This window comes from Micromesistius poutassou, assembly GCF_964030765.1.
Source record: "Micromesistius poutassou genome assembly, chromosome: 22".
Taxonomy (NCBI): Eukaryota; Metazoa; Chordata; class Actinopteri; order Gadiformes; family Gadidae; genus Micromesistius; species Micromesistius poutassou.
The window spans coordinates 3,636,726-3,653,208 of record NC_140292.1 but is presented as its reverse complement, the minus strand read 5'-3'; the positions used below and the strand labels follow the sequence as shown (position 1 = coordinate 3,653,208).

At 41.5% G+C, this 16,483-nt stretch overlaps 2 protein-coding genes across 2 annotated transcripts; both read left to right on the top strand.

The window, feature by feature from the left end:
* Window positions 1-442: 442 nt before the first annotated feature.
* On the top strand, window positions 443-9,744 carry LOC311367520 (guanine nucleotide-binding protein subunit alpha-14-like; the record flags this gene model as incomplete). The annotated part of the gene is made up of 7 exons (XM_084486353.1): window positions 443-563; window positions 1,100-1,284; window positions 2,739-2,893; window positions 6,421-6,549; window positions 8,787-8,916; window positions 9,059-9,212; window positions 9,554-9,744. 7 exons carry the CDS (start codon window positions 443-445, stop codon window positions 9,742-9,744), a joined length of 1,065 nt encoding a protein of 354 aa, XP_084342479.1.
* A 2,621-nt stretch (window positions 9,745-12,365) lies between these two features.
* Window positions 12,366-16,361, top strand: LOC311367519 (guanine nucleotide-binding protein subunit alpha-14-like; the record flags this gene model as incomplete). The annotated part of the gene is made up of 7 exons (XM_084486352.1): window positions 12,366-12,372; window positions 12,567-12,751; window positions 14,122-14,276; window positions 14,668-14,796; window positions 14,989-15,118; window positions 15,270-15,423; window positions 15,659-16,361. The coding sequence occupies 7 exons, from the start codon at window positions 12,366-12,368 to the stop codon at window positions 15,847-15,849; spliced, it is 951 nt and encodes a 316-aa protein (XP_084342478.1). The 3' UTR covers window positions 15,850-16,361.
* Between the last annotated feature and the right edge of the window lie 122 nt (window positions 16,362-16,483).

Below are 16,483 nucleotides of genomic sequence, written 5' to 3'. Positions count from 1 at the left end.
TATTGTTCAGTCAAATTTTCGTAAAAACTCCAAAATTATTCTCCTTGTCGTTGGTGTTGTTATTATTCTTGTCTTTTCGCCCCGGAGCCTGTTCCCCTTGATCAATCCGCGTAGATTGATCAAAGGAAGTATAAGACCGGATTTTGCGTTGCAGTAGACCGTGATAACGCTACAATACGGGATCCTCTCCCAGACTACCTGTTAACGCATACCTCCATGCAAAGGACTGCCTATTTCCCCGCCTATTGACCAAGGAATTTGAACTCACCTGCCGGTTTATTTTATTCATTATTGACTTAAATGTCTCACGCACCTGGAGGAACTTTTCTTGGACGCTTCAGTTGAAATATCTAGGCATCTTCTTAGCCGTGACATTAGGGTAGGCCTACTTTATCAATATAGGCTACAATACTTAACCTTCAGCAGCACTCTACAGTTTACAATGGGCGAATGTTGTATGTCTGATCAACAAAAGGAACAACACAGGATACATGCTGAAATACAAAGAATGCTTCGTCGTGATAAAAAGAAATCAGACCGTGAAATAAAGTTGCTTCTTTTAGGTAAGTCTGCCGTGGGCTCCGGTAATTGAAGTGGTCGCCCTATATTGGACTGGTTGACTTCCACGCATTGACTGATGAACGCGTCTGAGAATCTAGATGAAACTTTATTTTATTATTTTATTTATTTAAACAATATAATTTATTTAATGTGAAATACAATGGTCAATGCGATGGTGCAAAATCAATATAATATTTGTGGAGGCCAGCAGCTACTTGATATGATCTTGCATAACATGCGAATAAAATTGCAACACTGTGTTTATTGACTATATAATGATGATTTGATAAGTGAAGCTTTTAAATTAGCTTATAAATCAATTATTGCTCTCTCTGTGTGTGTGTGTGTGTGTGTGTGTGTGTGTGTGTGTGTGTGTGTGTGTGTGTGTGTGTATGTGTGTGTGTGTGTGTGTGTGTGTGTGTGTGTGTGTGTGTGTGTGTGTGTGTGTGTGTGTGTGTGTCACACACACAAACGTCCTATTTCGGGCGCACTTTGATCCGTCCATTTTTCGCCCTCCGTATTTCTCTGACGTGTCCAGGGACCGGGGAAAGTGGGAAGAGCACTTTCATCAAGCAGATGAGAATCATCCATGGATCTGGATACACAGACGCGGAGAGAAGAGGCTTTGCACGTCTCGTGTTCCAGAACATGGTCACTGCCATTCAGGCACTGATTAGCGCCATGGGGATGTTACACATCGACTACTTTGACGACAAAAACATTGTGAGATACCTTTGTAATTCTTTGTAAAATTCCCACATTGCACAACCTGATTGCACAACCGTTTTCAAATGGTCAAAAGCTTTCAAATCTGGGTTTTATATTCATATCCTCGGTAAGCAGGTCTCGAAAAGTTTGGTGCCGAAATTCCCATAGGGGGCGAAGTCAAAGTGTTCCGTATTTCCGTCTCATGGATGAGCAATTCTAAAACTTGGTCTAGGCCTACTTGCCTTATTTCTCATGCTGAACATTTTTGCCATTTGGACCCATAATGTCCGTCAGGATAGGTTTTGCTGTACCGTGATATTTTCCGATCACACTTAAACGGCATCTAACTATTAAAGGTGACATATTATACCACCAGGTGTGAGTGTGATTAGCCGTTACAAGCCGTTTAGAAAATCTGCCTCTTCTGACATCACAAGTAGGCGTGTCCACATAGATGCGCAACGTTTGCTACAGTCCACTGGGTAGGCTGGTAGACTGATCTATCCAGCACACATCAACAGTAGGTGGACACGCACGCTTGTGATGTCAGAAGAGGCTTGTAAGGACTAATCACACTCACACCTCACACACTCACCAGTGACATAATTTGTCACTTTTAAACATGTGTTAAACGTGTGTGTGTGTGTGTGTGTGTGTGTGTGTGTGTGTGTGTGTGTGTGTGTGTGTGTGTGTGTGTTTCTGTGTCTGTGTGTCAAAATATAAAATTTTGAAAAATATAATTGGATGTGTGACGATAGTGGCTGCTTTATAACCAGTGTGAAACTTCTAAATTCTGAATGCAGAGCAACATTTCAATAGGTTGTGAGTGTATATGTAAATTAGGAGGGTGTGTTTTTTTTTAACCAAAATCTCGTTCTACCGTTTTTACTTTCTTACAACCAAGAACTGATTACTTAATTAAAAAATCAACCCTGTCAGCCTAAACTTGGGCTAACGCTGAAACCTAACCCTAACCCCACTCCCACTGAGGTCATAGCTGCAGATGGTTTAAAGTCCTTTTCTGTTTGCCATTCATTTTCTATATGTTTGAGTGGAGTCTGGTTACCAGTAGCTCTAGTTCCGGCTGACCTGCTGGAACCGTGTTCCCAGGCTTTCTCTTCTCTCAAAGGACCGCTTAGAACTGGATCCAAATCGGTGTTATTGGTGGAAAAGTGGACGGGACTTTGGAGGGAGCGATTTCCGCTTCAGTTACAGTTCCTATTGATGGATATCCATCGCCGCTAAATAAAGATATTTCTTTGTGGAATTCTTTGTCAAAAAACATATTTATTTATCTTGTCTTTGTTGTTGTTCTTCTTGTCATGTTCTTATCCATCTTGCTCCAGGGACGTACACAGCTCATAGGAAGTAAGAGAACGGAAATTGCGTTGCGGTAGACCAGGATAACGCTACATTTGATAATACATGATCTCTCAGCCTGTAGTTTATAGTCTGTGTGTGTGTGCCAGGTCCTGGCGGAGAGGCTGAGCCAGCTCCAAGCAGGCCAGGTGTCTGCTCTGGAGCTCTGGCAGGTGGACGCCATCCGCAGGGTGTGGAGCGACCAGGGGGTCCGCAGAAGCTTCCAACGCAGGAGGGAATTCCAGCTCTCTGACTCCGCCCAATAGTGAGTTATAATAGCCATGCCATAGAAATTAGTATGGTGTGTATGTGTGTGTGTGTGTGTGTGTGTGTGTGTGTGTGTGTGTGTGTGTACACGTATACAGTGTGTATACGTATAAAGTGGTGTGTATTGTAATAGATAGTCATGCTTAAGTTTAAGTAGAGATATCTTAGTTGAAAGTAAATCTGCTAAGTAAAAGTCACGTATACAGTGTGTATACGTATAAAGTGGTGTGTATTGTAATAGATAGTCATGCTTAAGTTTAAGTAGAGATATCTTAGTTGAAAGTAAATCTGCTAAGTAAAAGTCATAAAGTAGCTAAAATAAAATGCCCTTAAAGTGGTTGCCTCGAAGATCTCTGTTTTGTTCTCTTTGGCGCCACCTACTGTGAAGAAAACACATCTATGCAAGTGCGCCGCCATACCCTCTCTGGCGGCACACCCATTGCTGGGTGATGTGCGCCGCTTGGGATTTGAAATCATGGCAAGAATTTGCCACAGACATCCAGTTCGTAACGTTCACAGTACTGCAAATACAAGGGCTTTCATCAGTGGGCCGTAGGCTCAGAGGTGATAGATTGTGAATTAACTGACATTTATTTACATGAAAATATTAAAATTTGAATTAGAAATGTACACATAGGTAAACATTTGAGGTAGCTATAGTCACAGGGAAGCTAAGTGAAATGAAGTGTATATAGTGATCTATATAGAGTGTAATAGTGATCTATTGCTTAAATATATATATACACACACAAATATATACACGTAATTTAAAGTCATACTTTTGTTTAGATATATATATACACTTCATCTCACTTAGCCTCCCTGTAAGTATGGCGAAATGAAAGTCATAGACACATAGAAACGAGAAAGTCGGACAAGCATTGTTTTAACAAATACAAAAATGTAGTCCCTCCTGGCTGCCTGCAAAGTGCGCGGCGGTTGCTATGCAACACACTGTAGCGTCCTTCAGAGAGAAGGCTAGATATGGTAGCTCGGTTCGCCGGCAATTTAGCCTACTATCGAGCAGTTCACTCACATGTGCCTATTGCTTTACATTTCCACCCTCTCCATCAATTAACATATTTTTAGGCTTCAGTGAACTATGCTATTGCTTTTATATATAAATAAACAACAATTCAAGTTAGGCGCGGAGTGATACAGAACTCTGTAAACTGAATGGGTGTCATAGCTGTGTGTATAGCTCATTATACAACAGTTGGGAACCAATCAGATCGCTTGATTTAAGCCACCCGTTTTATAAATATATATATATCAGAGGCGGCTGGTGGTTTTTTGTGTGAGGGAGGAAGGACTGCGCGCTTGGTTGCCATTGGCCTGCTTGCACTGTTAGTGGCGTATGGTGGCATAAGTATGTGAGAATCAAGTTGTTTCAGGGTGTTTTGGTGAACTACAAAATAGAAGGGAGGGATAATTATGTGAATAAAATTGATACAAATCCACCAGTGGCAACATTGTACTTTGAAAGCTGGTGGGCAGCATGTCTTGGACTACAAGGGCAGAAGGAAAGGATGCAAAGCCAATTAGTCAAATCAGGCCTACTCTTGATTTGTAAAACTGAATAAAAAAATCTGGGCCTATCATTGGGCCTATTTTTGCCCTCAATGACTGAAGCTATTTGGTTGTAATTTGGCTATGTTTATTTTCAGCTACAATTGTTTTAAGAAAAATGAAGACACAAGACCAAATGCGATGCCATCTCAAAATGCATCATGCTCTGAATCATTCACTAATATCCTTTCCACAATATTAAACAGAACAGTCAGAGTATCAAACAATTAAAAGAACACAAGAACATAATTTCACAACTATTGACATGGGCTGTAAGCCTAACATTGTTTGAGGCAAATGTGGATGTTAATGGATGTTTCAGAATGTTGGTCATGGTGTTAAGCCAAATAAGATTGAGGGACTTAATTTATAGATCAAGTCAATCCTCCTCGCTGTTTGTGTTGCAAAGATATCAGTGACCTGGTCATACCAAACGGGATATTTTTTAAGTGATTTCAGAATAACGGCGAGTGTAACTCCACGTTTTCGCCACCCTTTCAGACGGCTTGGTATCCCAATGGTGGAGTACCGAAAAATAGGTCAGCGTGTTTATTTCGGCTGACTTTTGGCGGTGGAAACACCAATATAAGCGAACCGCACCGCACCGCTCAGTGGAAACGCCAATATAAGCGAACAGAGCCGCACTGTACCGCAACGAACAGTAACGCACCGCTCAGTGGAAACAAGGCATAGGAGCGGGTTCGTTGGTTCTCGTAGCCTAGAGACTTGAGGGGATAAACCCTCCCTCTGGGTTGCTCCATAGCCAGGGCTCCTGCTTATTGGTTCATAGCGCAGCCAGGGCTCCAGCCTATTCGTGAATAGACATTAACATGATTCAGATCCCTCAGCTAGTCCCACCCACTCAGAGGAGGACTTTCCTCCTCTCTCCCATTGACCCCCATGTTATCCACCGGCTGCCAGTAGTTCCAGAGAAATTAATGGGAGTCAATGGAAGCTGAGGGAGGAACGTCCTCCCCGAAGTAGTATTCAATAGGCGATAGGGGGTGCTAATATCCCTTTACCCAAGGAAACAAACATTATACAAAGGCATTAAAGTAGTCATATTTAAGGGCATTAATTCATTACAGTAGTCTGGGCAATCTACACTTTTTATTCTCAACAATGTTAAGGAGGATCTTCCTCCCTCTCCTCACTGGAGAAGCCTGATATATATATATATATGCACGTCATTTAAAGCCATAGTTTTGTTTATATATGTATATTAGGGGTGTGCATCTCTCCAATAAAAGACGATTCGATGCGTATCTCGATACATGGGGTACGATACGATTCAGGAACGATAAATTTTTTAAATGGAACGATTCGATTCAGTTCGATTCAGAAGGATTTCGATTCGATTCGATGTGGCACGGCTCAATTCGAGAGGGTATGATGCAATGGATTTCTTGTTGAAAGTAGACAATCATTTCACAAAATGAATTAACTTGTAAATGTGGCATTTCCTTCAAAAAGATTTATCAAAGACTAGAGAAGAAGTGTATTTGTTAGGGGTGTGCATCTCTCCAATAAAAGACGATTCGATGCGTATCTCGATACATGGGGTACGATACGATTCAGGAACGATAAATTTTTAAAATGGAACGATTCGATTCAGTTCGATTCAGAAGATTTGCATCTTTTAAATCAAAATCGATTTTCCGATTCAAATCGTTTTTTGTTACACCCCTAATGTATATATATATTATATAAGTAATATATAGCCATACTTTGTTTGCAATTGTTATATGTAATTGTATGTATTTATTTTATTATATATATATATATATATATATATATATATTTGTACTGTATACCAAACTGTCACAGCAAAAGCATGGCTACAAATGAGCATCCTTTAAAGCTTCCTTTGAAAACACTGTCATTTTCCTTTCTGTGTTTTTCATTAATTTAGTAAGTCACCTCTAGACCACCCTGTCCGCTGTGTTTGATCTTCAGCTACCTGAGTGATTTGGACAGAATCACTGCTCCGTCGTACGTCCCCACGCTGCAGGACATTCTACGAGTCAGAGTGCCCACCACGGGTATCATAGAGTACCCCTTTGACCTGAAGCAAGCTATTTTCAGGTAGGTCCCTTCAGGCCATCGTCACACTTCACAGTCAAGTCCATTTTAGTCCAGTCCAACTCCCCCCACCCTGACCATAACGAAAACTGAAAACCAGAATGAAACGATTCTCCTGAACCCAAACATTGATACACATTGAACATACTGACACACAAAAGCGACTTACAATAAGTGCATTTGACCATGAAGCTACAACCCAAACAGTGCAGGAATCATGGGAGAACTGTTACGCAGTGGGGCTCCAGCGACATCTAGGCACTATACTTCGGCCATGAGACAATCAGTACATTTACATGCACAGCTTAATCCGATTAAAGCCATAGTTCGACTATGCTCCGCAATTGGACAACTGCAATTGTCCGGATATACATGGCGGTGAGTAAATCGATTCATTGGCCGAAACGTGTCATGCCCCGGTAAGATAGGTGGCTCTGTACCCATTTCAACTAGTGGTAATAGAGCCACCGGTTGACCTCTTTACGTCACCAGCAACAACAAACTCAGGCGGCATTTGAGAAAGACGTTTTCAGTAAACAGCTGTCAGTTCACTTTGGGTCCATATCATGTGGACTCCTCCGGCTGCTCTGCTGGCGGAGGAGCATCGGAGAAATTATATGGACCCGAAGTGAACTGACAGCTGTCTGCTGAAACATCACTTTCTCCTCCATGTTTGTTCCAATCTGGACTTCAGAGAGTCAAAGCCAAAGTTAATTTCCCCCAATTCCTTTTCCCCCATGGGTGAGATAAACCCGACTAGTCTTTACATGTTGTGGAAGTCCAGAGAGTCGGAGAACCCGACGCAGTCTGTAAGATTCATAATATCAGAGAATACCATCGTCAGTTCGGCCGCGGTGCAATGAATGAATAAAGATCATAGTTATTTTACAACCTTGTTGATGAGAAACATTTAGAAAAACATGTACTTTTAATTCAGCCTTGGGTGAAATCTAAGCGTAGTGTGTACTGAATGCATGTTTATGATGATACACTCCTTATAGGGGTTAACTACATTGGCACGACACCGGCTTCCTCCATCTTCTGCGCCAGTTTTTTAAATAAATCGCCTATCCGAAGTGAGTTGACAGCTGTCTACTGAAAACATCTTTCTCCCGCCGGAGCAGCCCCTCCGCCGCCCGTCCGTATACGGCATTCCCCGCCGCGGCGCAATGAATGAATAAAGATTGTAAACACGTCAGGAGAAAAAAACTTTTATTTTGACAGATGTGCCCGAAGTGACTACTTTACAACCTCGTTGATGACCCACATTTAGAAAAACATGTACTTTTAATTCAGCCTTGGGTGAAATCGAAGCGTAGTGTCTGTGTGCTTCCACCTTTAATGAATGCATGCCATGCGCTCTCCCGCGGCCGTGACACAATTCTTATGGGGGTAACTACATTCACCGGCTTCCTCCAGCTTCTGCGCCACCTTTTTAAATAAATCGCCGTTTCTCGTTTTCCGACGGCGACAACAACAACACGACTATCGTCTCCTTCTACTTCTGGCTCTCGGCCCCGGGAAAAGATCTCGAGCATGCGCAGAACACAATTCAACGCATAATCCAATTCGACTCCATACATGCACACTTAACTCGACTATGAATTGCATTATCTAGGGGTCTTAATTAGACTATTAGTAACCCAATTCGATTAGATTTTAGCTCGACTAAGGTGTATACATGCATCTTAGTAATCCAATCATAGTTAACTAAGCCAATAATTTGACTTTCTTGAGTGTCATGTAAACGCACTACGAGTGTTTGTCTCATTGAATTCAGTCAGAAAGTGGTTCTGTTGTACCGCTAGTAATAGCGTTTTTGCGATTTGTTTCTTTCCTTTGTTTCACGCGGAAAGTTCTTTTTGTCTTGGCTTCTCCTTACTTTAGCATTTTGTTTAGCATTTTCCCTTAGCGTCTACTTTTGTTGTATTAGTACTTTGTATTTTTTTTGTATTTTATTTATTTTTATTCTGTGTTTTTCTACTGCTGCTGGGCTATTGCAACAATCAAATTTCTCCTACGGGGGATTAATAAAGTTGTATTGTATCATATCGTATCGTAAAGTCTGTGTTTTTGTATCGCGTCTGTCAACTTCTTCAGTGAAGAAGTTATTTTGTCTTTTTGCCTTTTTATTACGCACCGCATTTGGGTTCCCAACTTACCCCATACCGTAACAGAGTACATTATAGTCATAATTAGGTCTACCTAAAGTCCTCTACTCTATGGGTCATTTGATACAGGATGGTGGATGTGGGAGGCCAGCGCTCGGAGCGGAGGAAGTGGATCCATTGTTTTGAGTCTGTAACCACCATTATTTACCTTGTTGCCCTCAGCGAGTACGACCAGGTCCTCTTTGAAAATGCGAAGGAGGTAAGGGCAAAGGCATGTTTTGTTTGTCAGACTTGCGTCAGTGTTTCTTTTAAATGTTTAAGAAGAGAGGAAGTCGATGATGTTTTTCATCCTGTCCAGGATAGATGTTTTCAAGCTATTTTCTTGTTTCTGATCTTCTCAGAATCGACTGGAAGAGAGCAAAGCTTTATTCAGGACTGTTGTCTCAAACCCCTGTTTCCAAGACACCCACTTCATCCTCTTCCTCAACAAAACAGACCTGCTGGAGGAAAAGATCCCACATTCCCACTTGGCGGACTATTTCCCCAAGTTCAGAGGTCTGACATACGCGCACATCAATGATGTTGATTTAAAACGGCAATATGTCCTTTTTAACAGCAGCTACTCCATCTATCCATTTATCTGAACCACACATTTTCAAAAAAATGTTACTTAATAATAACCAAATTATAATTAAAGATTTGTCGCATAGGATGTAACAACAAGAAGACAATGTTTTTTTCAAGTTGGTAATAAGGTCATTTTAATAAAAAGTCCGAAGACCTGCTTCCAGAACTCCTTGGTTGCCAAGGATTGCCTTGGTTGCCTTGGTTTTGGTAGTCAATAACACAAGTCTCTTCTACGTCATTCACAAGTCGTCTTCAACTCTTTCACCCAGGGCCCCGGGGAGACGCTGCTGCAGCAAAGCAGTTCATCCTACAGATGTATACGGAACAGCACGCCGACCACATGAAGACCCTCTACCATCACTACACCTGCGCCACGGACACGGAGAACATCCGACGGATTTTCCTTGACGTCAAAGACATTGTCATGAGGATCAACCTTGAGCATTGCAACTTACATTGACTGGAGATTGGGACGCAGTCATTTTTTTTTCTTTTTTGAGGGGGGGGGGAGGCTTGTGTAATCTGTTGCAGATAACAGATAACAGAGTACTGATTATGTGTTTCATTAATGTAACTGACAACATGCCATAGCCTGAAGCCACTCGACGACAGAAGTTAAGTCCTCACAGGAAGTTAAGTCCTCATGTTCAATAGTAATAGTCGCAAAGCATCACAATGGGTCTTACCGGAGTTAGTGTAAAGAGACAGAGGGAGTTAACTCCTCTGGGGTTGTCTATGTCGTGTGACGTATACTTCGCTGACTTACTCAGCCTTATCCGAGGAGATGTAAGAATGCACTGCCTGCCTTAATGACTTTTCATCTTTTCATCAAGTGTAGGGTATACACTTCCTAACTGCATCCCCCTAACTATTGGATGGGTATGTGTCGTATTTATTTTTTTGTTTTTATTAATGACGCCCACAGGGGAAAGATAGGGACCTGCATAGAGGAGAAAAAAAAAGATATAATAGATATAATCTGATAGTATTTTAACCAGCTAACGCAGCTAAACAAATTACAATATTGATGTGAATTTAGCTTTGACATTATAACAATCAATGAACCCAGCATAAGTGGAAGGATTTCATTTCCGCGGCTCCGCCTGAAATTACGCAAAGTACCTATTTCCTCTGAAACCCTGCCTTAACTACTATACATTGGTTGTAAACACCATGTTTAGTTACAAGATGGTTCATAGACACTTGATTTTACGTTTATGGTGGTTTTATGTTATCAAACACAACTTTGATGACAAAAACAATGAAGGCAAGGTAATCTCTTTTGCCTCTAGAGTTTTGACTGTTTGACTGAGTGTCAGGTTTTATTTAGTATATTTGTCTGATAGTAACCTACTATTTTGAACTGATTGGCTGATTGGGATGTGCCCGAATACGGGCCATTTCGGGAGGATTGGCTGGAGATTTCAAGCAATCTGATTGGCTGGGACTTTTGAGCGATCTGATTAGCTGGGGTTTTCGAGCGATTCCATAGGGTAATCTTTGGAGGAAATGGTTGGCTGGGGGTTTTCAAGCGATCTGAATGGCTGGTTGAGACTCAGAAAAAAAATGAATTACATTTAATTGTATAATATTTTATTTAATATTATATTGTATTCATCATTATATTTTAAATGGTTTAATCTTCTATTTGAGGAGTCATGATTGCTTATAACACATTCACTTTGGTACAGGTATTGATTTGCATATTGTAAATTTTTTTAGATTTCGCTTTTACTTTTGGTATTTCTGTTGCATTATAAGTGTTACTTTTATTTTTATTGCATGAAATGCCTTGGATGCCTTGATTGGTAATAATGTGCTTATTAAAGCAGTTGTTGATAGTTCAGTCGATAAAAGGATTAGCCACCACCTCCATCACCTACCATGGTGATTGGCAGGTTTTTCTCGTTTCCTTTCTACTGTTACCTACAGCAGCGAGTGCATGTGTCTCACTAACAAAAGGCTGTTCGCTACTCATCACCTATGTAGCCTAACAGGTTTTGCCACATGAATTGTTCGCATATTAACTGACTGATACAAATGGGTGTTATTGGCGAAAGAGAAGACTCGTTAAGAGATATCCGTTTCCGCTACATGACTTTGTTATTGTCTTGTCAAAATGTTCGTGAAAACTCGACATTTATTCTCCTTGTAGTTTCTGTTATTATTGTTTGTCATGTTATTATTCTTATCGCTCCGGAGCTACTGGTGTGGACAGGTCATAGGAAGTTCACGACCGGAAATTACGTTTCAGTAGACCGTGATAACGCTACAATACAGGATCATCTCCCAGATTACCTGTTAACGCATACCTCCCTGCCAAGGACTGCCTATTTCCCCGCCTCTTAACCAAGGAATGTGAAACTCACCTGCCGGTTCTTTCTTCATTGACGAAGAATGAGGAAGAATTAATTCCTTAAATGACTCACCCACCTGGAGGAATTTTCACTGGACGCTTAGGTTAAAATATCTAGGTATCTTCTTATTCGTGACATGCTTTAATTATAGAGGCCTATTATAACATAGGCTACCTAACCCTCAGCAGCACACACTCGTTTACAATGGACGAATGTTGTATGTCTGATGAACAAAAAGAACATCGCAGGATACATGCTGAAATAGAAAGAAGGCTTCGTCGTGATAAAAAGGAATCACACCGAGAATTAAAGTTGCTTCTCTTAGGTAAGTCTGCCGTGGGCTCCGGCAATTGAGGTGGTCGCCCAACACATTTTGGACTGGTCTGACTTCCACGCATTGACTGATGAACTAATGAGTCTGAGAATCTAGACGAAACTTGAAATGAAATGAAAGAAATGTCTTTCATTTATTAATGTGAAATACAATGGTCAATGCGATAATGCAAATGAATAGAATATTTGTGGAGACCAGCTGCATACCAGAAATATTAAGTAACTATCAAGAAGGCAAGATTATAAATATCAACCTGGACAGTTGACATGATCTTGCATAACAAATATGCGAAGACAACTTCTTGAAAGATGCTCATTTTTATGGGCATTTTTAAATTGTATTTAATTGTATTTTTATTTGTATTTTTATCACAGTGTTAGTTGATTATATATGACAGGTGAAGCATCCACCTATACATAAATTATTTCTCTCACGGGTTGTGCGTGTGTGTGTGTGTGTGTGTGTGTGTGTGTGTGTGTGTGTGTGTGTGTGTGTGTGTGTGTCACAACAGGTTAGCTACAAACGTCATATTTCTGCCACACTTTGATCCTAGTCCTTTATTCGCCCTCCGTATTTCTCTGATGTGCCCAGGAACCGGGGAAAGTGGGAAGAGCACGTTCATCAAGCAGATGAGAATCATCCATGGATCTGGATACACAGACGCGGAGAGAAGAGGCTTTGCTCGTCTCGTGTTTCAGAACATGGTCACTGCGATCCAGGCACTGATTAGCGCCATGGGGATGTTACACATCGACTACTTTGATGACAATAACATCGTGAGATACTTTTGTTATTTATTTGTAAAATGCACACACTCATGCTCCCACTTACGCACACATGCACCCACAAACCGTCCATTGTCCATTCCATAATATTTGGTTGGTTTAAACATATTTTGTGGTTGCCATTCATGCCATGAGCTTTGAGAGGAGTTGGGCTTTGTTTAAGGGTCAGCCTTAGCTAGGGCTAAACCTCGATCATTCCCAGTGCAGTTATTGTACGATTATACTCGGGTTATTATAATCCTGTTTCTATTCATTCCATAAGTCTTGAGAGGAGCGAGTTAGTGGAAGGGTAGGTTCAGCCTGGTCTCATAAGTCAAACTTTACATTCAATGATTTTGCCAGTTTTCTGCGACAATTGTGGACGTTCTCTATGTTAGGATGTAAATCAGCCACAATTTTAGTTCAGCTCAGCTCCTCTTGACGCACGATGTACGCATTCCGAAACTGGGCAGTTGGCCATCAATTGACATCCACTATATTCCTATCGTGTGTTTAGCAGCTCCTATCTTGGTTTATCCAACACAAGTAAGCGCACATGAACCACTCTGGTTCGGTAGCTTTGTCCAATCGTGCCAACAAACAAATTAATCCTCATGTTTTGATTATGCGATTCTACACACCACTGCGCATTCTTACGGAGGTGCGCTTTAGACTTACGCGCTATAGCCAGTGTGAAACTTATGAGTTTTGAATGCACAGCGACACTTCACTTCACAAGTTGTGAGTGTAAGTGTAGGAGGGTGTGTTTTTTAACTGATATGACTGCAGCATAAGTGTTCTGTGTTCACACACCCATGCACATGCTCACAGCCTGACAGACAGAGACTGGGAAGCGAGCAGTTACAATTTTTGAATGTTAAAAATGTCCTGTTCATGAGCACATTGGTGAATTTTGGATCGGAATGTGTATATTGTTTCTTCGACCTACTGGTTGCAATAGACTGGCTCAGAGGAATAGTGAAATTGGTCTCCTACTGAGGCCATAGCTGCAGATGGTTTAAAGTAGGCTACTTTCCGTCTGCGATTCATTTCTATATTGAGAGTGGTTACCGGTAGCTCTAGTTCTGGCTTCTTGTTCCCAGGCTTTCTCATCTCGTACTCATATACCTATCTCAGAGAAGTTCTCAACCGCTTATTTATACTTTTATACACTTGTAGTTTTTAAACTATTTTTAATTTTAGCTCTGAAAAGATTACCGAGGTCCGGACCTCGGTGACCTCATAGCTGGCTATGGGCATGTAGCTACTGAGCTCATGGGAAGTAAGAAAAGGGAAATTGCGTTGCGGTAGGGATAACGCTACGCTTGATGATAATTCATGATCTCTCAGCCTGTAGTTTATAGTCTGTGTGTCTGTGCCAGGTCCTAGCGGAGAGGCTGAGCCAGCTCCAAGCAGGCCAGGTGTCTGCTCTGGAGCTCTGGCAGGTGGACGCCATCCGCAGGGTGTGGAGCGACCAGGGGGTCCGCAGAAGCTTCCAACGCAGGAGGGAATTTCAGCTCTCTGATTCCGCCCAATAGTGAGTTATAATAGCCATGTGATGGAAATGAGAATGGTGTGCGTGTGTGTATGTGTCTGTACTTATACAGTGGTGTGTATTGTACTAGATAGTCACGCTTGAGTAAAAGTACAGAGATCTTAGTTGAAAGTGAACGTAGGCCTACTTAAGTGAAAGTCATTAAAACGATTTACAAAAGTAGCTCAAATAAAGTAGCTCAAATCAATTGCTCTTAAAGGGATAATCTCGAACATCTCAGTTTCGTTCACTTTGTCGCCACCTACTGCGAAGAAAACACAACTGTGCAAGTGTGCCGCCACACTCACAAGTGAGTTAAATTGTCCCTTCTGTGTTTTTCATTGATGAAGTAAGTCACCTCTAGACTGCCCTGTCCGCTGTGTTTGTTCTTCAGCTACCTGAGTGATTTGGACAGAATCACTGCTCCGTCGTACGTCCCCACGCTGCAGGACATTCTACGAGTCAGAGTGCCCACCACGGGTATCATAGAGTACCCCTTTGACCTGAAGGTTGTTGTGTTCAGGTAGGTCCCCTTTCGGCCAGGACAACTTCACATTCAAGTCTATTTTATTTGTATAACTCTTTAATCCCAGCTGTACGACATTGATTTGGTGGACGCTTTCTTAGTGACTAACAATAAGTGCGTTCAACATAATTAGATAATTCATATTTAGGTCTACCTAAAGTCCTCTACTCTATGGGTCATTTGTTACAGGATGGTGGATGTGGGAGGCCAGCGCTCGGAGCGGAGGAAGTGGATCCATTGTTTTGAGTCCGTAACCACAGTTATTTTCCTTGTTTCCCTCAGCGAGTACGACCAGGTCCTCTTTGAAAATGCGACGGAGGTACGGGCAAAGACATGTTTTGTTTGTCAGGCGTCAGTGTTTCTTTTAAATGTTTAAGACGAGAGGAAGTCGATGATGCTTTTCATCCTGTCCAGAAGCTTGGCTGTTGATCGATTTTTTCAGGCTATTTTCATGTTTCTGATCTTCTCAGAATCGACTGGAAGAGAGCAAAGCTTTATTCAGGACTATTGTCTCCAACCCCTGTTTCCAAGAGACCCACTTCATCCTATTCCTCAACAAAACAGACCTGCTGGAGGAAAAGATCCCACATTCCCACTTGGCAGACTATTTCCCTAAGTTCAGAGGTCTGTCAAACGATCAATGATGACATACGATCAATGATATTGATTTAAACCTGCACTATGTCCTTTTTTTAGAAAACAGGTATTTACTCCAATGAAAAATATCTGAACCACAAATTCTCTCAAGAATAAAACGTGACCATCCACGGGTCAATCTATCAAGGGAATGTTTCTCCGTGGTCAATAACACAAGTCTCTTCTACGTCATTCACAAGTCATCTACAATTCTTTCACCCAGGGCCCCGGGGAGACGCTGCTTCAGCCAAGCAGTTCATCCTACAGATGTATACGGAACAGCACGCCGACCACATGAAGACCCTCTACCATCACTTCACCTGCGCCACGGACACAGAGAACATCCGACGGGTCTTCGATGACGTCAAACAAATTGTCTTGGAGATCAACTTCAACCACTTCAACTTAACATAGTGACTGAGAAAGATTGCTTTTTTATATTTTTTTAAGGGGAAGGGGGGGGGGGGGGGGATTGTGCAATCTGTTGCAGATTGCACAATCGCAAGACGTTTTTATCACGTCTTGCGTTAAGGTAACTGACAACATGCCAAAACCTGAAGCCAGTCAATGAAGTTACGTAAGTCCTCACAGGTGGCTGCTGCTGAGTCAGCTATATATTTTTGGTTTAGTTAAGTTACTGATGTGAAATGAATGTAGTCATGTTCCATAGTGCAACCGGATTTAGTGTAAGGAGACAGAGGGAATAAACTCCTTTGAGGTTGTCTATGTCGTGTGACGTATTACTTTGCTGTCCAATCGCTTAGTCAGCCATTTCCGAGATAAGGATGAACTACTTGCCTTAAAGACTTCTCTTCTTGGAATATGTATGGTATGTACTACCTTACTGCGTTCCCTATAACTATTTATTAGAGGAAAAAAATGAAGTACATTTACAATTAGGGCATTTTGCAGGCACTTTTATCCAAAGCGCCTTACAATAAGTACATTTGTCAAAAGAAAGAGAAACAACAATTTATTGCTGTGGTAAGGATGTTCATAGAACAAGTGCCAAGCACTTACATACTAAGTGCTATTTTTAAGCGCCACA